The 23,381-nt window shown below is 45.5% G+C and overlaps 1 protein-coding gene and 1 long non-coding RNA gene across 6 annotated transcripts in view; one reads left to right on the forward strand and one right to left on the reverse strand.

Annotated features, from left to right (window-relative positions):
• The window catches only part of CTNNA1 (catenin alpha 1), a 117,624-nt gene that overhangs the window by 26,968 nt on the left and 67,275 nt on the right, over positions 1 to 23,381 (reverse strand). For all 5 annotated transcript variants that reach the window (XM_064387996.1, XM_064387997.1, XM_064387995.1 and 2 more), the window contains 3 exons: positions 22,043 to 22,123; positions 21,110 to 21,262; positions 5,104 to 5,196 (listed from right to left, as the gene is read on the reverse strand). In XM_064387996.1, coding sequence (XP_064244066.1) covers positions 5,104 to 5,196; positions 21,110 to 21,262; positions 22,043 to 22,123 — 327 coding nt within the window. The remainder of the gene's footprint in view (positions 1 to 5,103; positions 5,197 to 21,109; positions 21,263 to 22,042; positions 22,124 to 23,381) is intronic.
• On the forward strand, positions 9,221 to 17,493 carry LOC135280126 (uncharacterized). Its single transcript, XR_010347183.1, has 3 exons — positions 9,221 to 9,386; positions 16,106 to 16,346; positions 17,281 to 17,493. It is a non-coding gene; the product is annotated as an uncharacterized LOC135280126 (long non-coding RNA).

Consider the following 23,381-nt stretch of genomic DNA (forward strand, 5'->3'; position numbering starts at 1 on the left):
CAACTTCCCCATCCATGAAGAAAGCATTCTCATTGGGAGCTGAGGACTGATTTTGTAGTGCCAGTCCATGCAGAAGCTGCAAGAATTTTGGTGCCATTTATCTTGCGCCATTTTGCGTTTTTCTGGCTTCAAATGCTGAAACTTTGGGGGTCTCAGGAAATTTGTTTCTTTCCTGGAAGCTGTTCCCCCACTGTGCTTCCCAGATCCTGTGCCTGTGATGAAACACGGGCCCTTACTCACTAACACAATTCTTTCTATAGAACTGAATCCTTTTCCCGCTCTTGGCTTATTTTCATGCACCAGTAACTGCTCGAATTTCTAAAATTGTTGCTTTTCTGGTCAGCCTTGGCCTGTGCTGGCAGTTCTTCCCAGCGAGCCTGGGTGATGCAAATCTGCAACCCAAGTGTTAAGTTTTTAATAAAAGCATTTCTACTCAATGCCAATAAAATGTTTCAAGCACCTGCAATTAAACAGTCTGGAGACAGATCTGCTCGTTAGAACATTCAAAAAAATCTGACAGTCTTTCAAAGTGATGAAAAAAGGGGACAATTATTTGATGTTAAGTCTTTGCTGCAGGAAAAATGAAGTTCTCTCCTTCTACAACAGCCACCAGGAAATTGGTGGTGACTGGGGCCTCAAGGAGAACAAAGTCTGCAGGTCACATTTGGGTTTGGTTGATTTGAGGGGTGGTCTGCAGGTTTTTTTATTTCTTTAAGATACTCCAACTTTTAAACAAAAGTTTCTGGAACTCTCCATGGGATTCCTTCTGCTTTGGTATTTTGTCTCTGTGTCAGTAGGTGTGATCACATACGAGCCATCTGCCTCATCAGAAATCTATAAGCAGCAAATGGCTTTTCAAGCAGTTCAAAATTGGAATAGAAGGATGTGAACAAGCAGTTATTAAAAAAGATGTTAATATAAGAAGAGCCAATTTATTTTTATTAAAAATGTAATTTAATCCAAGAATTCTCTGGAGTTTGATGGGTGATGCGTGTGCATGGTGAGCAATTCCAAGCACACTCCAGCAGGTACAGAAGGGGTTGGGAAAGACCTGTGCTTCCAGGTGCTGCCTGGGGGCCTCAGAGCTTCTTTGGAGGATGAGCTCTTTGGGCTGTGGTGAAGAAAGGCACCCAGCCCTGCCATTCACAAGGGAACAGGTCCCATGTGCCCCAGACAGGTATGCCCTGCAGCCACCTCCCAGGAGATGCTCAGACTCCAGGGCAAGGGGCTTCAGCTTGGGCTGGCAGAAGCAAACACCCAACCTGATGGGAACTCTACCCCACAGTTATTTCTTACACCTCTCAGCCCGACTGCAGTTTGGGTAGGGGTCTATAGAGGAAATTCATGGAGGCTGCAAAAACCAAGAAAATCAAAGTATAGCTGATAAAAAAGGAGCTTGAGTGACAGCAGACTGTCACATCAAAAGGCTGGAGCAATTCCTCCTCTCAGGGCCTGGGCTGGGGCATTCTCACTGCTGGTTTGTAACACCTACAGCTTGTATGATCAGAAACACTCCAATGGTTTCAGCTCTCTTCCAAGTGTTTAATGCAAAATGCTGCTACAAAACAGCCTTTGCAGGCTCCCAAAGCAAGTCCTTCTTGGACTTGGTTTATGAGTGCAGCCACCAGAGCTGGGAGCGAGGATCCAGGTTTCTGAGTCAAGATAAACAAAACCTTTCCCTAATTCACCACTGACAAGCTCTGTGTTCAGTGAGAAGGCAAAGAAAACTTCACCCCTGCTCTGCGAGGCAAAGGCAGGCACAGGCAGCTGTTCCAAGCATTTCACAGCAGTAATTTTCCATTTCCATTAAGAAAGACAGTTCAAGCATTTTTTTTTAAATTTAACTGTAGTGATGGAGACCTTTGCTCCTTCATCTTAACCCACTCCAGCCTGGCTTGCTCCCAGCAAGCAGGAGAGTGAGGCAGGGCTGAGGGAACTCCTGTGAGGTGCTGGACAAAGCTGGTTCCTCCCACACACAGAATTCCAGCAATTCTCAAAAGAATTCAGGCAGGCTGGTAAATCAGGGCTTGAGGAAGAAGACACAGCTTCAGACCAACTGAAGCTGCCTTACTTCTGCCCTGTAAAACCAGACTAAAACCACCCAGCTGGCTACTCTGGCACAGCTGATCCCAACAGCTCCTCCTGCACCCTCAAAGGGAGCTCTAAATATCCCATTAAGTCTTCAACTTCACATTAATTTCTGCGCTAATTGGCTGGGGACCCACAAGCAGGAAGGATGATGTTACTCCTGAGGAAGAGCTGATTTCCAGTAACAAAACCATGCTAAATAAATTGACTGCTTGTTTCTGTAGAGACCTTTTGATGAAAAATTTTCAGCATTTTCTTTTTCCTCAAAGAAAAATTTAAACTTGAGGAGGTCTGAACCCAAGGGTGACACTGGCAAGGACTGACTGCTTGTCAATACCAACAAATCTTCCAGGTTTTCCCCAGACAGCTTGAAGAGTTGCAGGTCCCTTCCTCCTGCTGCCAGTTCAACGGCTGCTGATGGCAAGGGAGCGAATTACTGCTCTATTTGAGCTACAGCTTTTATAATTAACTCTACAGATTGATTTCTGCAGAAATCATTCTTTAACCAGGAATTCCCTACTTCCAGAATGGCTTCTACTCAGATAAACTATTTAAGAGGTTACCTGGGACTCAAGTGCATTAAATTTCAGTTTCATCTCTCAAGCACAGCAATACTTTGAATTACATCTCATACATTGTATTTCTGTGTGCTACTGGTATCTTGACGTTTCTGGGACTATTGTAATTACTGATTGACTTGATTCCTTTTGAATCCAACATCTTCCTGGAAAAATACCATCTGACCCAAACAAAAAAAACCCTTCCAAAAACATTTAGGGCATATAATCTTGGGTTTAACCTGTATCTTATGCCTAATGCACACATTTGTTCAGCACAGCCACCTAAGAGGATTCAAGAAGCAGCTGCAAATCTCATCAGGAATAAACTGCAAAATAAATAGGTAATTGTCTAGAAAATGAAATAAAATCTCACTTTGCTGTTCTTGATATTGAGAATCTTTTAGAGATTGTGGAGAATACCCGAGGTTTGGGGACAAGCTGAGGAAGGTAACTGAGGAGGAGGAGGAGGATGGAGAGCTGTGCTGCTTGCACTGGCACCAGACCAGCTATTGTTACCAGAAAACACAGATGCCATTTGTAAAACAGCTTAGACAACTGCCTCTAATTATCCCTCAGGATTCACAACATGTTTAAATACTCTTAGAGCATTAAAGAATCAACCCAAGAGCATGTAATGTAATATAAAAGCACTCTTTCAACTGCTATGAACATCTATAGTGTCATTTTCTAATCTCTTGGTGATGACCCTGAAATTAAGGCAAGACTGCAGTGGAGCATCTCAACTGTAGGTTTGGAAGTTCAGAGATGTGACCTTTGTAAAGCCAAAATCCATCAGTTAAAGCCCTTGTGCATTTATAGATACTCAGAGCTTCCAATGTGTGTTAAATATATTGTCCATAATCCCCAAAGTCAAAGGTTAACAGCTGCACTTCAGGAGATGTGGCTACACTGGTGACTACAGCTGGGTCATTATTTCATGCTGACTACCATGGTGCTTATTTTATCCAGGAGTAGATTTATTTAAATAAGCAGTTAGTTGTTGGAACAGCAAAGATAGAAGAGTCTGAAATACACACAATTTCAGCAATGGGGGGAGGAAAACACCCCCACAGACTTGGACAACCACCAGAAACACTTAGATTCAAAGAGAACCTAACTTTCTTCAGATGATTATTTTCAAAAGCAGCAGCATTTGTTTGGAACACCCTGTGTTAGACACCCATATTCTGGGAGATAACTAAAAAAAAACTTACATCAGTCTAGTTGGCTCCTTCAGGAAAGAGCAAGCCCTCATATCAGGGAAGATGGATTTCTAAAAGCTTTTTCTTCCACATGCTTCATTCCAACTGCAAAACTTGACCTTTGTTTCAGCAGCCATGCACAGCCCTCACCCCAGGGCAGGGGCAGAGAACTGCTCAGCCAAATGCAGGAGTGGGAGCACAGAGAGCCACCCTGAGATGCCCAAAGGATTAGGATTGAACATTAGATTTAACGTTTTAGGCTTTATGTTCAGGGGCCTGTCTTCACCTGTTCAATAGCACAGTTACCTGCAGGCCACACAGAAGGTAAACCAGTCCTGCTCCTCACTGCCTTCACCTATTCCCTCCAAATCCCCTCCTGCAGGGGCCGGTACGGGTGAACACCTCTCTTCCTTTTGACAGTTTTTTGATTAAAAAGACCAATACAGATGAGAAAGCCTGGAGAAATTCCAAGTCATCCTGCGACGATACACTTTATGTTCATAAAATGCCATTTTACCAATTTTTCTGAGTATATATTTTCTGTTAGCTCCTCCTTAGCAACAACAGCTTATTTGGATGTTTTAGATCTGAATTTCCTCTTGCTTTAAAAAATGTAAATTACACAAATCAACAGCACCCTACAGTCTTCAGGGGTTCATCCAAGTATGTAGTTGTTGACATTTAAAACACCAGGCTGTCAAAAAGGAAGAGGATAGTCTAGTGCTTATATAAACTTAATTTCCTTGTTTCCATTAAAAAGTTATTAATTAAAAGGTAGTCTCAGCCAGGCTCACACTGTTCACACATAGCCAACTTCCTCTCATCCTACTCCATCGGGAAGATTATTTGGCATATTTATATTCTACTCAGGCAAAAATAGTATTTTATAATTCATCTTACAGCATGCCCAGGAGCAGTGCTAGCACCTTCACAAGGCACCTTCCTGCAGCACAGATGTGCACAGAAAACCACTGAAGCTTCCCACATTTACTAACTGCAGGTTACTGGCACACCCTGGCCAAATGGAATTAGAGCTATGACATAAAAATGACCCTTTCACATCAGTGGTTCCTTTGCCATGGATTTTAAAGTTCCCAAGTCCTGATGCCTATGCTGCATTTCATCCTCTGCATGTAGTAAAGGGAAAAAATCAAGTTCTGCAGCAAGTCACAGCCAGCCCCTGTGAGAGCTGAGTAGTCCTAAGCAGCACCAGCTGGGTGGGGTTTGTCTCTTGCTGGGAAGCCCCTCCTTACCTGGGGACACAGGGCCTCCAGCTGGCTGGCTGACATGCGAACCAGTTTCACACCCTCCTCGTTGTTGGAGATGGAGCAGGCCAAGTTGGCAACCTGCATGAGAGGGAGGAGAAAACAAAACACAGCTGTTAGAATTGGGGGTATTTCCTTCTGGAGAAAACTTTTGCCTAATCCCAACAGTGACCACTAACCAGTAACCCATCATGGAACAAAAAGATTCTACATTCATTCTGTTCTAAAGAGTTTTGAAACCACTAATGACACCTGTTCCTTCTGTGGACATAAAATTCTAATGCTGTGGATCATGGAATCCCAGACTGGTTTGCATTGAAGGGACCTGAAAGCCCATCCAGTGCCACCCCCTGCCATGGCAGGGACACCTCCCACTGTCCCAGGCTGTTCCAAGCCCTGTCCAGCCTGGCCTTGGGCACTGCCAGGGATCCAGGGGCAGCCACAGATGCTCTGGGCACCCTGGGCCAGGGCCTGCCCACCCTCACAGGCAACAATTCCTAATTCCCAAGATCCCATCCAGCCCTGCCCTCTGGCACTAGGAGCCATTCCCTGAGTCCTCTCCCTCCATCCCTTATCAATTGTCTCTCTCCATGTTTCTTGTTGGCCCCTTCAGGCCCTGCAAGGCCACAGTGAGGTCACCCCAAAGCTTCTCCTCTCCAGGTGAACATTCCCAGCTGTGCCAGGCTTTCCTGCCAGCAGAGCTGCTCCATCCCTCTGCTCATCCTGGAGCCTCCTCTGGCCTGGCTCCAGCAGCTGCAGCTCCTCCCTGTGCTGGGCCAGGGCTGGGGCAGCTCTGCAGGTGGGGTCCCACCTGAGCACAGGGGCAGGATCCCCCCTGCCCTGCTGTGGGATCAGCCCGGGGCTCGGGGCATTCTGGGTGCTGGGGCAGGTCCAGCTCTCACCCCAGCCATCAAACAGGGCAGCAATCACTGCTAGCCATGATCACAGTAATGCTGAAAAGCAGTACTGGCAGCAGCCGCAGTCAGTTTAACAGCCCAATCCCACCAGGGAGAGACAGCAGGAACCCCACAGAGCTGAGCTGGCTGCTGGTGTTCCATGAGGGCCCCTCTGTGACAGGACAGGTCAGGTAAGGCCTGGCCGTGTTCCTCCAGCCCTCCCCTGTGCTGCAAGTCATCAAATAAAACCGGTACAGGAGATCTTCATGATGCATCCACAGGCCTCCAAAATGTGAATAGGATCTCTTATGATGCTAAAAACTTTACTCCACAACCTTGACCTGCTGCTGCACAGCATCACCCTTAACTAGGTCAGCCTGAAGCAGGGACCTCTGTAAACACCTGCTTTTTCAGAGCACGGAGGATGGGGACAGCATAGAATTTTTTGGTAATTGAAGATATTCCTCATCCCAGAGCTACTCTCAGGGGAAGGAAGTCTGAAATAAGTTACATTTCTCAGCTGACAGGTGAATGACAAGCATGTTATTCTGAGCCATTTGAACACAGAAAGCTGTAAAAATAGCAGCAAGTGAACTGAGACGAACACCGAGTACTGTCCTTCCAGAGGCTGAGCAACCTGCAAAGCCCCCTGTAAATGTGCCATAAAAGCATCACCAGGAGCCAGCAGATGCTCAGTAACACCACTGAACCAGACTTCTCCAGATACTTTTCTCTATAAGCTGGGGAATTTGCATTCTGCCTTTAATTAAACTATTCTTTGCATTCATGTAAGTAATTTTGAAGTAGTATCTGCAGCTCTACCACATGCTTTTCCCCCTCCCCAAGCCCTTCCCTCACGGCAGATGTTCCCACACAGAATACATTACTGTCCTGCAAATCATCAAGCACGTGCCACTACACTTGAACAGCATTTTTTACCAATCTCATTATCAATTTGGGGAAACAAAATCAAGTTCCCAAAGTACAAAGTACATGGCCTCTTCCTCCCTCCAGCTCCAAGCCAAGTTACAGAGGATGGAAAGCAGGGGTGTCAAGGGGAGAGGTGTTTCCAGCACAGAACAAGCAAGCAAACAGATGTGCCAACACATATTTGGAGGAAAACAAACTGAAGTTGAGAGAAAGACTGAGCAGCGTCAACAACACAGAGGAATCCCTGCCAGCTCTCAGGAATATTTGTGTCCTGCTCCTGAAGTTTCTCTTCCACTTGTGTTTGGATTCAAGTCCTACACATGCACGGGTGAATTGCAGGATGTCCCCAGCTCTGTGCAGCAGGGCCAGCTGAGCCTGGGCTCTGTGCTCCTCCTCTCTGCCACCACCCGTGACAGCTCCAGCCCTGCCCCTCTGCACAGCACCCCAGCAAACAGGAACACCCTCTCACACAGGGATTGTGTCTGAACACTGCGGGGTTTTCCTGTCTATCTGCCATGCCTTGAATCCCTAGTTCCCAGTGAGATGCTGGGAAGATGTAAAAGTACATCATTTGTTTAGAGGCTCACAAGAATCAAAAGACAATCAGATGCCATGATTTAAAAGTCAAATAAAGATTTTGCTGTTGGTTTAAGCACAGGTCATATTTTTCAGAAACACCAGTTTGCCAATATTTTTTATGGTCCATATTTCCCCATCATTCCTGCCTCCACAGCAGCATTACAACCTCTAGGAGCCAGGAGAACACAAAGCTCTATTGAGTAGGGGCAGAATAAAAGCGACATTGAAGCACCACAAAATCAGCCTCTCCGATATCTGGAGATGTTGTGCTGTCTCTCAAGCCAAGTGTGATGAATCAAGCACACAGAAACCCTGCTCTGTCTGAACACAGAGAGGCAAAGAAGTTAATAATGGAGTGTCCCCGCTGTGGTATAATGAAAATTTGCTTTTTTGCACAGTCATTTTTGAACAGTCATTTTTCTTCTGAATACCCAACTGATGGCAATTCTTCTTTAGGAAGCACACGACTGGCGCTGCCAGCCCTCATGAAAGAAGCGTGTGTGCTTCCCTGACTGAGGGTCTTTGGCAGTTTAAGACAATCCAACTGTTGGCTGCCACATCCCATCCCAGGCTGCGGCTCCAGAGCTCAACCCTTCATTTCAGCACGCTCATCCAACAACTCTGGCAGAACCGGGCTTTCTCTGCCAGATCAGCACACAAACTTCCCTGCAAACTCTGCTGAACATCACAGCGAGGCACAGACATGGCAGCAGCTGAGACGACTTCAGAGTGCTGCAGACAGGGCTGTAAATTCACAGCAGTGCAGCGTTTATTGCACCCATGGGAAGGCTCTGTAAACTACTGGAAAACACTCACAAGCCTCTCAAAATTTGGAATTTAAGAAGAGTTGTGTCTATTAATTAATCAAGTTGTAAATGATGTAAGAGTGAGGAATTTTAAACTGTTAGTAATTATCAGGTGCTCTGTAACATGAATTCTGAAATTGCATGTACCAGCTGAGGTGGATGGCTGCAGGATTAAGAAATTCAATTTTAAAAGTACCTGAAAAGACTCATCTTCAATAATTCCTGGGTGATCTGACAAATAACTTCAAACTCCCTCTCTCTTCAGAGGATAGGGTAGTGCTGGCCAGTTATTTGGCACACACCCAAAATACATTGGATTTTGTAGCTGAGATTAAGATCAACTCTTTCAAAGCCCAGAGAGCACTTGGAAATCATACATTTCCAAAACTTCTAAATTAAATAATGCACCTCAAGGGAACAAAAATTTCCCTTAAATCAAATGTGAATTAAATAGTTTCTCCATGTCTTCAACAAAAGCAGCTGACTGACATAGTAAGTGGTCAGACTTGATTTAGAAGGAAGAACACTTGTGCTTGAGAGCAAAATAGCAGTTGAATTCCTGCTGCATTTGTTCATTCTTACCATTCAATATCATCAAGTCCCTTTACATAAGCACTACTGGCACAGGCATCAAAGGAGACAAAACCATGGCAAATAATGTAATCAGCACAACGAGCAATCTCTTGAAAAAAGTTAAAAATACAGTGGGAATGAAGACAGCCCGAGCCTGTAGCCGAGCGCAGTTCAGACACCTCTCACTGCTGACAGACTGATTTAAAAGCAGATTTCAAGGCTCTCTCTGTTCAGAGTCTAAAGCCACGGCCCAGAGATGGCTTCTCAGACCCCTCAAGGCAGGGCAGACCTCAAGCAGCTGCTGGTATTTAGAGGAATGAGCTTAAATTTCCCCCCAGTGACAAATGCAGTGCCCAAAACTCGTGGTGCCAAGCAGAACAGCTGGGCAGGCTCGTCTGGAAAGGGGCGTTCATGCCCTGAGCTGTTTTTGAAACTCCAATATCCCTGTTCTCAATGATGACATCAGCACACTGCAAGATGATTTGAGGTGAGCGGCTCTGGTGTTGGCACAATGAGGGAGCTGAATGGCCCTAAATCCAGGCCAGTCACCAGTGAGCCAGGCCTGTTTGATGTCTTTATTGGTGACCTGGGTGAGGGGATGGAGGGCAGCCTCAGTAACTGCACACACAGCACCACGCTGGAAAGGAGAGAGAGTGCATCTGCTGGAGGGCAGGAGGGCTCTGCAGAGGGATCTGAACAGGCTGGATCCATGGGCTGAGGACAGCTGTATGGGGTTCAACCAGGCCAGGTGCTGGGTCCTGCCCTGGGATCACAACAACCCCAGGGATGCTCCAGGCTGGGGAATGTCCAGCAGGAAAGGCCTGGGGGTGCTGTGCCAGTGGCTGGACATGAGCCCAGGGGTGCCAGAGGCCAATTTCCCCTGTGCTGTGCTAGCCATGGGTGGCAGCAGGACCAGGGCAGGGCCTGTCCCCTGTGCTGGCCCTGCTGGGGCATCTCCAGGGCTGTGTCCTGTTCTGGGCCCTCATGGCCAGAGAGCCCTGGAGGGGCTGGAGCGTGTCCAGGGCAGGGAACGGAGCTGGGAAGGGGCTGGAGCCCCAGGAGAGGCTGAGGGAGCTGGGAAGGGGCTCAGCCTGGAGAAAAGGAGGCTCAAGGGGGACCTTGTGGCTCTGCACAGCTCCTGACAGGAGGGGACAGCCGGGGGGTCGGGCTGTGCTCCAGGGAACACGGACAGAAGAAGAGGGAACGGCCTCAGGCTGGGCCAGGGGAGGCTCAGGGTGGATTTTAGAGAAAGTTTCTTCACTGAAAGCCCTGTCAAACCCTGGCAGAGCTGCCCAGAGCAGTGGTGGAGTCACCATCCCTGGAGAGATTTAAAAGCCATGTGGATGTGACACTTGGTTACAGGGTTTAGAGGTGGCCTTAGCAGTGCTGGGGGAACAGTTGGACTTGAGGATCTCAGAGGGCTTTTCCAATTTAAATGATTCCATGGTTTTTTGCCTTTGGAGGAAGCATAACTTAAATGGTTCCTTTTGAGAGGCAGATGTTACCTCAAGCCAAAGGGTCAGCTGGGAATATGTTATTAGTAAGAAGGTGTAACTTCAATACTAAAAAAATATTGTACCATCTGCCACAGAGTGATTCCATCTCAAATTCTAGTTAACTTTGACTCTTCAGAATTTACTAATATTTAAATCAGGAAAAACTTGACATTTCTAAAGCTGTTCTTTTTACCATTAGTAACAATTGGTGGCAGAGAACCGCCTCCCTTGACAAGACAGAGGTTGTACCTTTTCCACATGAAATACATTTTCTGGTTATGTTTTTTTGTTAAACTTGAAGTTTGTTCAGATCGTGACTAAGGTTAAGTCTTCCAGCAATAAAAAAACTGCAGCAGCCTCAACTACACAATTTTGGGGTCAGTGTTAACCTTCTTAAATTACACTATTGAACATAGTCTAATAATAACAAAGTGCTAATAATAACACCATGGTTGTGGGTCTGACCCCCATTCACTGAAGAGATGGACTTTATGATCCTTGTGGGCCCCTTCCAACTCAGAACATTCTGTCATTCTGTGTAAAAATGCTCCAGCTTTTTATTTTTCTGCCTTCTTTTTGCCCAGCCTCCCTGGCTTAGGCAGGGGGGTTACTTTACAGGGAACTCTTTATTGAAGGACTGGCCAATTGCTTTTTCAACAAGAGACAAAAGATGCAACAGGAAAAAAAAAGAAGAATTATAATCTCTAGCACTTTAAACCTTCCTTTTCAAGGGTTTTGAAGGCTGACAATAAATGTGTTAAAACGTCTTAATTATGTACCTGGACTGACTTCACAGAAACACCACCCAGGTTTTCCTCCTTATTTATAGGTCAAGTTTTTAGGACAGCTTCTTCAGGCAGTCAAGAAGGCAAAAGTGGTGCTGCTACAACCATCCCAAGCTGGTGCAGCCTCAAGAAGGCTCTGCAATGTGTTTATTGTTGCATAATTGAATGTTGTCAGAGCTGGCTCTGCCACCCAGCATTGCCACAGCCCAGGATTACACATTGCTGTGCAGGAGCCAAACACTCACTAATTGAATTCTCCGAGTCTGGACACTCTCATTTGAACGAGTTGTAAAAATAGCATTGCAGAAAGAAGTTTTCTGACTGTCTTACACTGAGAAACTTTTCAATTTAACATTAAGCAGAATGCTCTCATAACTGGTACTCAAAAACTCTTGCACAAAAATAACAAACCCACATCCATGTGTACATAGATACTTTGGGAATTTCAATGCCACGGAAACCAAGCTTTTCAAAGGTGTTCCTGGCATTTTCATTTCTGATTAAACTTCAAAACTTCAGCTGCTTGTTCTATTTTTTTTTTCTTTACATTTTACAATTTCTCTGGGAAGCAGCTTTAAAAAAATCACCCATTTTGAAAGCAAAAAAAGAAAGAATGGACAGGCAGCCACTGAACATCTTCCTCCTAGGAATTTGCTAAAGAAAAGTGTGTTTGATATTCTCACAAAATTCAAACAGAGCACAGCTAATTTCTTCCTCCTTCATGTTAAAAAAGATCTGTCCCAATTCCCTTCACACTGGTCAAAGCTCAGGAAATTAATTTATCTGCAGAAACAACTCTTCTGGCAAAACTAATGGCAAGCAAGGGCTCTCAGAAGAGATGTGCTGATTATGTAATCCCCATCCCTCTCCAGAAAGGCTTTCATTATTCACTAAGTCCATACATTTATTTATTCACCTGTACACTACACTCAGTATTTAGGACGAACCTGAGCATTTTAACATCCAGCCCTAACAGGTGCTGCATGAGGGAGAAGTGTTACAGCTCTAGATGTGTTAACTCTACCCCTACAAACCCCTCATTTTGCAGAGTCAGAGTTAACTGGGAATTACAGAAACCAGCTCCAATTCTTTAATAGAGGAGGACGAGGGATCAAATCCACTGGGACTGTGCAGAGAATTACCAGTGTCGTGCTGTCAGCTGCTTTGTGATTTTATATGACTTAAGTAGCATGTGGCTGCAGCTTCACAGCAGGTACCTTGCAAGAGCTTGTTGTGGGCAACAGAATCCCCAAGTATTAACTGAAAATAGTAGAAGTCTTTAAATAAAACAAGGCACATGTAGACAAACTGCAGACGTAAAGCACCGGGGAGAACGAAGGACCAAACTGAGAGAACTGCTATTTCCAGAGCTCTGCAGCCTCACACAAAGATGAGAACAGTTTTCATTCCAAGACTGGCTATAAACACAAGGAGGGGAAGTTTCAGTTGACTGGAACAAAACTGGCAAGCAAAGGGCTGGCATTTTGGACAATGAGGAATGGAGGTCACATGGTCAGGCTGGTAAGTCATGGCAAGAGAAATCAGAGACAGTACCACAGAATCCCAGACCCATTAGGGCTGGGAGGGACCTTAAAGCTCATCCAATTCCAATCCCCTGCCATGGGCAGAGACACATCCCACTGTCCCAGGCTGCTCCAAGCCCCGTCCAGCCTGGCCTTGGGCACTGCCAGGGATCCAGGGGCAGCCACAGCTGCTCTGGGCACCCTGTGCCAGGACCTGCCCACCCTCCCAGGGAACAATTCCTAATTCCCAATATCCCATCCATCCCTGCCTTCTGGCAGTGGGAAGCCATTCCCCCTTGCTCTGTCTCTCCATGCTCTGGTATGTAATATAAAAGTATAAAAATAAAGGTATTGTGCACCTTCTGCTCCCTGTTATATTGAGGCAATCAGTATTTCCATGGGTAACCACCTTTTGTTTGGGATTACATCTTAGTACTTCCACATTTCTAGCTCTATCTCAGTGTTTAAAAATCTAATTAAAGGATACAGCTTTGCACTTGCCTCTCACCCTGTCCAGAGCTGTCTCCAAACACCTTTCCAGCTCCCTGGTGCCATTCCAGGTACAGCTGTCCTGGTACTGCTCCACACTGGTGAGCTTCTTCCATGCCCTGAGGAAATGTTCTTCCCCAGCAGAGAGCCACCCATGTGCTGTCAAGATTTCACAGAGAAGGGAAGTTTTCCACACAGCTGGAAATCCCAGAGTTTGTGCATCAGGCCAGACCAGACTGGGCTCCATTCACTGCAGCAAGGGCAGCATGGGGACACCTTCTCTCGTGCCAATGGGAAAGGTTTTCAATCAGACAGAAAAAAGAGGTGTTTGAAGAAAATCAACACATCTATAGCATAAACCACAGTCATGGCAGGAAAGTGCAGCAATATCTTTATTTCCAGCCTGGTGGATTATCCTCTCTACAGACCTGAGGGAAAGCAGGGCTGCCACAGGAACAGCAGTGTGCGGTGCGGGCAACGTGCCCCTTGTCGATGCAGCTGTGGCAGCAGATGTAGCTGCTGGCACAGGAACTATTCCTCCCTCAGACAAACAAGCTAAAGTGTTAAAATGTTGTTATAATCACAAACCACATCAATTACACAAGTCTATCTGAGCTACCACAACAGCAATGACACCACTGGTGGTGGTGGAGATGGAGAGCTGAGCTTCAGCTGAAACCTTCAGAGCAAACCCTCAGCTGAGATGCTCCTTAGCAACACGAATACCTTTCCTTAAAATAAAAGTGTTTCTAGTAGTGATATCTGGACAGGACCCAAATAATTATCCATATCCAAAAATGTCTCTGTGTTTGTCAAAGTGGAAATGAAGACAGGCTGGGAGAGCTGGGGGTGTTCAGCCAGGAAAAGAGAAGGGCTCTGGAGAGACCTCAGAGCACCTTCCAGGGCCTAAAGGGGCTCCAGGAGAGCTGGAGAGGGACTGGGGACAAGGGATGGAGGGACAGGACACAGGGAATGGCTCCCACTGCCAGAGGGCAGGGATGGATGGGATATTGGGCACGTTCCCAGGAACTGCTTCCCTGGCAGGGTGGGCAGGCCCTGGCACAGGGTGCCCAGAGCAGCTGTGGCTGCCCCTGGATCCCTGGCAGTGTCCCAGGCCAGGTTGGACAGGGCTGGGAGCAGCCTGGGACAGTGGAAGGTGTCCCTGCCATGGAAGGGGATTGGAATTGGATGAGCTTTAAGGTCCCTCCCAGTTCAAACCAGTCTGGGATTCTGTGAAATTGTTCTTCTCTCCCATCTCAGTTTGCTCAGCACTCAGAACATGCCGCCTTCTGATCTGACTAAAGGCTTCCAACTTGGTGCCTATTATTAGCTGCTTAAACCAGTTTTTGGTGATTCAGACAACTGTTCATGGCAGTGTAACTGTAATTGTCAGTACACTGTGCTCTTCACGAAGACGACAAAACAGTGTCAGTAATGAGCTCCACACAGATTTCAGGCACCTCCTTCATGACATGACATGACTAATAATCCAATATTCCTAATGACTAAGATGATGAAAATCCAGACATGTATCAAGGCTTTTAGTTAAATATCAAGAATTAAAACGTTTATGCCACATCTATAAAAAACTTTACCCAAAAAAGCCACTTAAAAATGCTGCTGGAATTAAGACTTAAATATCTGGGAAACAAAAGGACTCTATTGATTTTCAGCTACCTCTGAAGACATCATGTCAACACCACCTAAACCCAACTGTTCTCACACCTCCTGACCTCTTTTACACATTTCCCTTTCCAAAAAGCTTCTTTTTCCAAAGGAAAAAGGAACAGAGCAAACACAGGGCAGTTTCTAGTGGAATAAAAAGCACATTCATATCTTCCAAACTCATTCAACTCCAAATTCTACCCCCTCCACACGTGCCTTGGTTCAGGTGTGCAGAGGAAGCCCTTTCCAGTCACACAGCAAGGTGACTGTCCCTGTGGCTGAGGTATGGCAGAAATGCCTCTTCTCCATGAGCAGCAGCAAACCATGAGTATTTCCAAAGAGAAAAATTGTCTCCAGACAGCCCAATGGCTGCCCAGATTTGTGAGGATTCAATCCCTTCATCCCTCCCATCAGTTTCACTGTCATGGCTTGCCCATGTGCACTCACAATGAAATCTGCACAGAAAGATTACCCTGAAGTCTCTTATTCCTCTTCCAACATAATTTTTAAACTCTAGCAGCATCCTACAAACCCTTTCATACATTATTTGGTGTAGCATTAGAAGACTGGCCTCAAAAAATAACCTTACAAGAACAGAAGTTATCCTATTAAAAGGTCACTTGCCTTTACTTATGTATGATGTATTAAATTTGTATATCCAGTTTTGTTGAAAAATGTAGGAACATTTTTCTGCTGAGGCTTCCCTGCTTTTCTGATTATGAATGTAAGGAAAGCATGTTCTACGAGAAGAATTTAATTTATTTATGAATTAGTTGACTAATAAAATGAACTTACAAGGAAAGTGCATTGGCTGTTGAAGAGTGTCAGACTTTAGAGGGCACATTAGAGTTACACTGGTCATTTATTGGAGACATCAGTTTTAAATTGCTGCCAAGGCTATCTATAGACAAATTACAGAAAACGTGCTTGTGCTTTGGAAGAGACATTTTGCTCATTTTGATCTCCATTTTAAATGGGAAATAACTCTGCCTCTTTTCTCCAGACCACACTGCAAGGACAATTCCCTTGTAATACAAAATTACCTTAAAAATAAAAGCAATAAAAGACAAACCTGAGTTGGTAGATATTTTTCCCTCTGTAAATGAGAGTACTGGAAAAATAGGTGCTGAAGTACGCTGGTAATGACCCTAGTCTGGAAAATGCTGTGGTTTGAGATTTAATAAAATTCAGAAAAACACTCCAAGTCAATATCTGAGTTGGGTGCCAAGTGCTTGTCTTGTTCCCTAGGAACCTCAGCCCTGCCTGGCAGCACTGACTGACCCCTGAGCTGGCAGGCAGGAGGGGAGAGCATTTGAAAGAATGAGCAAAGCCACCTTCAAAGAGGTTTGGAAAACTCTGTGGAAACTCTGGAAATCAGGTGGCTAATAGACACAAAGGATAATCCTGTCAGAGCAGATTAACTTCTGGATCTGCTGGATTCTTCCATTCCATGCTTTGTTTGCAATAAATGGTACCCGGCCATGCCCAGGTAAGTGACAATGAACAGGGGACAGCCAAGACCTTCACTGTGCCTCCAAAAACCAGTTTTTATTTTAAATCCAAGCTATGTTTTATCCACTTCACGTTTTTAAAAAGCCTTTCACATGTAAAAAAGCTGCAGCTGCTAAGACTCTCCCAAGAACACACAGGCTGCAACTCTGAGCAAATCAGGATAATTGCAAGAAAAATGAAGCAAGTGTGCAAGGCTTCAGGCTTTGGGAGAGGGGTATTTTTAGATTTTAGACTGAAGAATGACTCCAGGACATCGGGCTAGACAGTGAGGGCAACAGAAGGGGGAAATGTCAGAGCAAGAGGCTACAGAAAGCTTATGGAGCTGCAAGTGCCCAAATGTGATTCTTTCCAAGCAAATAAATTTGCCGTCTGCATCTGTTCATGGGTTTCACTGAAAATGAGAAAATCATCACTCCATATGCAAGATGCAACCCAGTACATTAAAAAAAGGCATAGAGCAGTCTTTTCAGATAAATTAAAGCAATTAGAAAAAAAATCAATGCTTATGAAACACCACTGAGAGCTTTTGCCTCCTGGGTCTTACCAATATTTCTCTTGAAAAAGAAAAAAATAAAATTTACGTTGAGAAAAATGTTTGACACGGGGGTACTGGGTTCCAGAGGAAGAAGAGATCATTTGTTCTTTTTAAGAAATTACAAACTCCAAATATATTCTCCAAAATATTCTTCAGCAAGCAAACTGGAGGATTTGAACCTGGACGCTCTCCTTTATTTACCTTTTATTTCCTAATCTCTTAAGGGCTGAAAAACTTTTCCATTAAAACTACACAGAGTTACACTGTGTCACAGTGTAACCACGGACAAATTGACAAGCTAATTTTTGCTTTTCTAAAGCATTCAACAGTGTAGCAAAGGTTTCTGTTTAACATGTCTGGCTTTCTCCCTCTGCAGGAGCAGCCCAAGCATCCCCGGGGAGCGGCACAAAGGCAGCTCAGCACAAACACTGCTCAAAGCTGGCAGGGACAAAGAGCCAGCGTGGGGCTGGGTGACATCACTGTGGATGGCACCATGCTGCAGGACAGCCCCGGCCCCCGGGCAGGAACAGGCACTCCAAGGATGCCAGTGCCAAGCCGTCCTTCCTCAAGAGCAAAAGACAGGCTGGAGAGCCAAGGCTGCCTCACCCAGTAGCAAAAAACTGGAATGGAGTTAGCAGTTCACCATCTGCAGTTTGGGAAGACTTCCATAGTTTACAAGTGAATTTAACTTTTTGTTAGGCTGGTTCCACAAATGCTGTCCTTTCTGTTATTCTTGTGTGTTACATTGAAATCGGCTTCTCAATTCCTGAATTAAACTCCTTTAACAAAATCCAGCCAGAGTTAATGGTCTGTTAGCACATAGTAATTTTGAAAGCTATCTTTGAAACATATTATTCAACTGAGACAAGGCTCATTCTACTCTTTTACTGTTCCTCAGTTTTCAAAATGCAGGATGAAAGGGTTAGGATTTTACTATGTGGGGAACAAATTAGATGGGAACCCTTTGGGATGCACTTGGTATGGATTCTCCACAAGACACAGACCCAGTAGGCAAATCAGCTTTTTGTGGTTATTGCACCTTTTGGTCAAATTTGGCTGCCTGGGCATTAGAAACCACAAAAGCAGACAGTGCTGTGCTGCCAAGAAGGGAACATTTCAAAACTAAATTACCCAAATCATGTGCTTGCATCTCTTTATGGGTACTTGGAGGGCCCATAAACAGCTCTGCACTGCAGGAGCAAGAACTCCCTGTGCTCAGCCAGGGCAGAACCAGCATTGACACTCCTGTCCAGCCAACACCTGCCACAGTTTAGTGTGAAAAACGAAATAAAGTAAATCTATCTCATTATATATCTCTCAGGGGCTGGTTCACTGCCTCCTCCAGCTCACACAGACACAGGTGAATTAACCCAAGGTGCAAACCCTCCCAGCAATGCAGTGGGGATGTGCTGAGCTCCCCTGGGCAGAGCAGGATCTCCTGCACATTTCCTGTCCCCACTCAGCATCAGAGGAAAGGAAGGACACGCTCCCCTCTACATCCAAACCACAGGAGCCTGTCAGGGCACGATACAGCACAGCCCCACTCAGTGCTGCAGCTGCTGGGCACATTTGATGCCCTGAGTCGCCCAGCAGCACTTGTGAGGGCAGTTCTTATAAGCTCCCTGCACACTCATCTCCCCTGAAAGCAGTGGAAGCAATCACTGCCCATCTTACCAGGCAAAACATCTTCAGCGCTGCTCTTACACAATCTTTTGTTGTTTCTCCTGAGTTTCCTGCCCAAGAGCAGAATCATGAGGGAACTGGCAAACATCCTTCTCCATTCTGGCAGAGGCACAAGACATTTCAAATGCAACCCACCCCAACCCATCCTCCTGCACAGTGAATCTGACATCTCATACGATGCCGGTGGCTCTCCTGCCCCTCAGGACAAAGGGTCTGCAGGAACACTATTCCCTTCTGTCCAAGCTAAGTGTATATATTAATCCATCTCCATTCAGGGAAGAGGTTCATAAACCATCTACATCATGCTACACTACAACTACAGTTACATTTCAGACAGCAAAAGCAATAACCAAGCCTTCAAAAAGCTGTTGCAGCAGCATATCATTTTAGCAGAAGCTTTTGATGTCAGTCAAAAATATTGCTGAATCTCTACTTTCAGGGGAATAGTCCTTGGAAGACAAGAGAATCTGGCTGTACAAAGGCTCTGGAAAACTCCTCTGCAGCCTGGCATTTGCATACCAGGTAGGGCCAGTGCCAGTGAGGATGGAACTGTGGCTGCTCCAGTGGGACACGGCTTCCGAGGGGACAGGGAGAAAGGGCTCACCTGGCAAGGGCTGGGGAGAAGTTCAGGGACAGAACAGCACCATTATTCCTTTTAATTATGCCAATAAATTCCACACATCTGCTGAGGAGGTAGCAAAACTCTGGCAGAAGAGGCACTGCTATTGTTACATGATTCAACTTCTCCTGTAAACAAACCCTAAAAATAATTTTCTAGATAAACCAGGCTTGCAACATGAAGAAGGGAGGCTTTAGACCAAACCCACTTCAAAGTGTTCCCAAGGCTGTATCCTGCTGCCAAGGCAGGGCACAGCAGCCCTGCCTTCTTTCCACATGCTGCTTTGCAGAACAACGTCAGTTACTTAAAATTTAGATTAGAATAACTTTGCAGCTCCAGGAGGACAGCATTGACGCTGAAACATGACAAGCCAAAAGAGAAAAACGGATGCCTTCAAGGAATTAAAAGATTGTCATTGCTTGGACAGCAGCTCTAAAGAGCTGGATGAACTTCATGCACCCTGGACTACGGGGCAGTTGCAAAGCTCACTCAGAACCCTACCAAAAATACATTGTGCAAGTCAGAAGCTACTTTTACTGATGTCTGATTGGTCTTATTCTTGAGCAATTTAAATGTGTCCAGCTGTGTGAGTATTCCCCACAAGCCTTGGAGACACATGGACTCCACTATCAAACAGAGACACCGAGAGAGCAGAACATGAAGCAGCCTGGGACTGCTCCTGGGGAGCTGCTGAGGTTCAGCACAACCAGCCAGAGCCTCAAAGCACAGAAGAGCACAGGAAGAGTTTTTGACACTTATTCCTAGTGGCATGTTTCCCCAACAATACCTATAGCTGTTTGTTCCGTGCCATTCAGCATCAGCTGGCACAGAACTCTCACGCGATGGCGGTGGCGAGGGGCCAGGAGTCCCGAGGTGGATCCGTAAACAGGGGCAGGCTCTGCTGCTGCTCTCTGCAGACACCACCCATGGAACAGGGGCAGGCTCTGCTGCTGCTCTCTGCAGACACCACCCACAGAAACCTGCTTCCCTCAGCAGGGCATGAATGACCCTGAAAGCAACTCCCTAATAGGAGGAGCAGCCAGGTGAGGGTCAGCCTCTTCTCCCAGGTAATGAGTGAGAGATCAAGAGGGAACGGCCACAGGCTGGGCCAGGGGAGGCTCTGGTTGGACATCAGCAGGAATTTCCCCATGGAAAGGGTGCCCAGACCTTGGCAGGAGCTGCCCAGGGAGGTTTGGAGTCCCCATCCCTGGTGGTGTCCAAGGCAGGACTGGAGGTGGCACTCGGTGCTAGGGCTGGGGACGAGGTGGGGATCAGCTTGGATTCGATGGGCTGGGAGGGATTTTCCAGCCTCAGTGATCCTGGGATTCCAGTTAAGACACATTGGTCCCATTTAATCTGGTTTTCCCCCGAGTCAGAGCCCTGCTCTGCAGTTCCAGCAGCTGGAGAGCCTTTGGGTTTTCCTTACAGAGTGGTGGCAGGGATCAGTTGTGCTGTCACTCCAAGTGTTCTGTTTGCTCTTTACACACACAAGCAGCTCTTCATTCTGAAAGCCTTCACACAAAAGGCCTGTTTGAGTTGAGTGGGATTTTACTGGAAAGAAAAACCCTCCAGGCTTCAAAGCAATGGGTCAAACTGTCCAGCAGGACAATCATGCCCTGATCTCCCTTACTCCAACTGACCACCCCCAAGTAACAAAAACCTTTATCATACACTCACATTGTAATATCCACAACTACACGGGTTATTTAACAGCTCCTTTTGATAAGCTTACATTTTCAATTATTTAAATATTAAATTGTGTTTAAATTCATTCAAATAAAATTTTAAAAGGAAATTTATCACAGAATTTGCTTTGTGCTTCAGCAGAACTGAAAAACCTGTTTTGCCTAGTCTTGCCTTAATTTAACTAGCAACAATTAAATTTTAATTTGCACCATCTTACCTCAATCAATTTGTTGGCATGTTCACGGAAAACCTGGGCATATTCTTTAACTTCTTTTTCATTCCCATTCTTGGCAGCTTCAATCAATACTAAAAGAGGAACATTTGTTTCCAGAAAAGAGTCTGAAACATGGTCCATAACAGCTTTGCGGAGCTAAAATAAAAATAAAAGAATGAGTTACTCTTCACTAGTGTTCCACCACTGTTCCCCTCTTACTGTATTAATATGTACAGCTTAAACTACTTTTGTCATTGATCCTTTTTCCTTTGTGTGACCAAGGCTTTCTCTGCACTAAGTCTTGTCTACACACTTTTTGCTTCAATTTAAATGAAATCTCCTTAAAAAATGGATTTGTTATAGAAGTGCAAGTCACCAGTTTGGCCACAAATATTGATTTAGCAGCTCATATTGGTTTTGTCTGAGTAAATTTGCTGCTTTCCCTCAGCTGATTAAACAACACACTGATTTAACTTTTTTATTTTTCTGCTAGAATAAAAATGTTTTTCAACAAACCTGATCCATATTCTTGCTTACTCAAAAATGGGAATATATTGCTTTAAAACCAAAGACAAAAGGCTGATGCTACGTAAATACAGTTCTCAAATAAAATATGTTGAGATGAACACCACCAGGACTATAAAATATCACTGATTATCTTCAAAGTCCATCAAGTAAAATTGTTTTTTGGGGGACTTTAGTTAGGTTTTTTAATCTCTCTTGCCATGAGAATGGATTAAGACTCCAACATCTGTACCACACAGTTAACACGGAATTGACAGGAAATTACATTCCCACCCCATGCTTCTCACAGGAAGCTTCTGGCCTTTAATTCACTGTAGCCAGGCCAGCAAACCCACTGCCACTAGGAACAAATCCCCAGCATGCAGCACTGCACTCATGTGTCAGCCAGCACCACCTCTGACCATTCCTCACCTGCCTGCGCAGGTCTCTGGTCTTCTTGGTCATTTTATCAATGGCAGAGTTCAGGGCATCACTTCTTTCTTTGCGGCCAGCCTGGAAAACAGCAAACAAAGAGATAAACAGGTACTCGGGGTCTCAAAGTTAAACCAGTTGTTATTAATTTCAAGTATATGGTAAGCTTCTATTTTTGAGGCTTGTGGAGTGATTCTGCACACGGGCAGTAGAGTCTCCACCTCCCCGATAAGGCAGTCACTGCTCCCTGCACACCCCATCTCAGGGATCACACAACACTGCTCCTGAGCAGGCAGGCAAAAGCCCAGAATCTAAAGTCAAATCCTTATAAACCATTTGTTGGGTAAGACATTTCAAGTGAGTGAAATTTCAAGTGAGTCTCCAGGCCCACCCATGGGGAGCTGCTAAGGTTTGATCCTGCACGTTTTGCCTGAGCCCTGTTGTTAGAGAGGCCAAAGGGCCAGGCAGCAGGGGCAGCTTCCCTTTTCCATCAGACACTGGGTCAAAAATATCTTCATTCCTATCAAATTAAGAGTCAGATAAGACAGTGGTGGTGGTCTGGTTTTGCTGGGAGATTTTTCTCTTTAATATAGTTGATATTAGGGTTTCAAAACACACTTTATTCAACCACAATCCAATTTCTGAAGTCCTAATCCACAATCAATATAATTATCCAGTTGAGAAGAAAAACCATTTAGCAGTGCTGCAGTGAGTGTATGCCAGGTATCAATTCTCCAGGTGACAGCCTGGTGTGAAATAGCTGGATGAACAGCCTTGAATCTAAAACATCAAGTCCACTCTACAGCAGAAATAAAAAATGGGGGGAGGGAATTAGGATGTTGTAATGTCATTATAGTGTAATGAATTATTGAAGATTTGTCACCGCCATGATCAAGTTATTTGATTCTCATCACAAAAGGTAACTGAAAAGTGACTGGAGCTAAACCCAGGAGCTCGTTGTGACACTGCCAAACCTGCAGCAGCCCCAGCACTGGCCCCCTCTTTGCTCTACATTCAAAAATCAAAACTGAAGGCTCTAAATAAAGTGAAGATTAATGCATTGATTTACCCAACACTTTGCTGCTGCCCTGCTCAGGGGATATGACGGACAAGACTCCCTGAGCAATGGCTCTGCCCTCAGCATGCTGGGCTGGTGGCAGCAGGCAGGGCTGGCACCTGCAGGAGACAGGGGGACAGTGACCCCAGAAGCTGCCACTGAGCACTGCCCCAGCCACAAGACACCAACCTGCAGTGGCAGCTGCTTCCCCTCCCGATGTTTCACCCCTGTTTACCCATGGCAACGTGACCATCTTACTGAACCCACAGCACCCTCCCCACA

This window comes from Passer domesticus, chromosome 13 (assembly GCF_036417665.1).
Source record: "Passer domesticus isolate bPasDom1 chromosome 13, bPasDom1.hap1, whole genome shotgun sequence".
In the NCBI taxonomy this organism is placed as follows: domain Eukaryota; kingdom Metazoa; phylum Chordata; class Aves; order Passeriformes; family Passeridae; genus Passer; species Passer domesticus.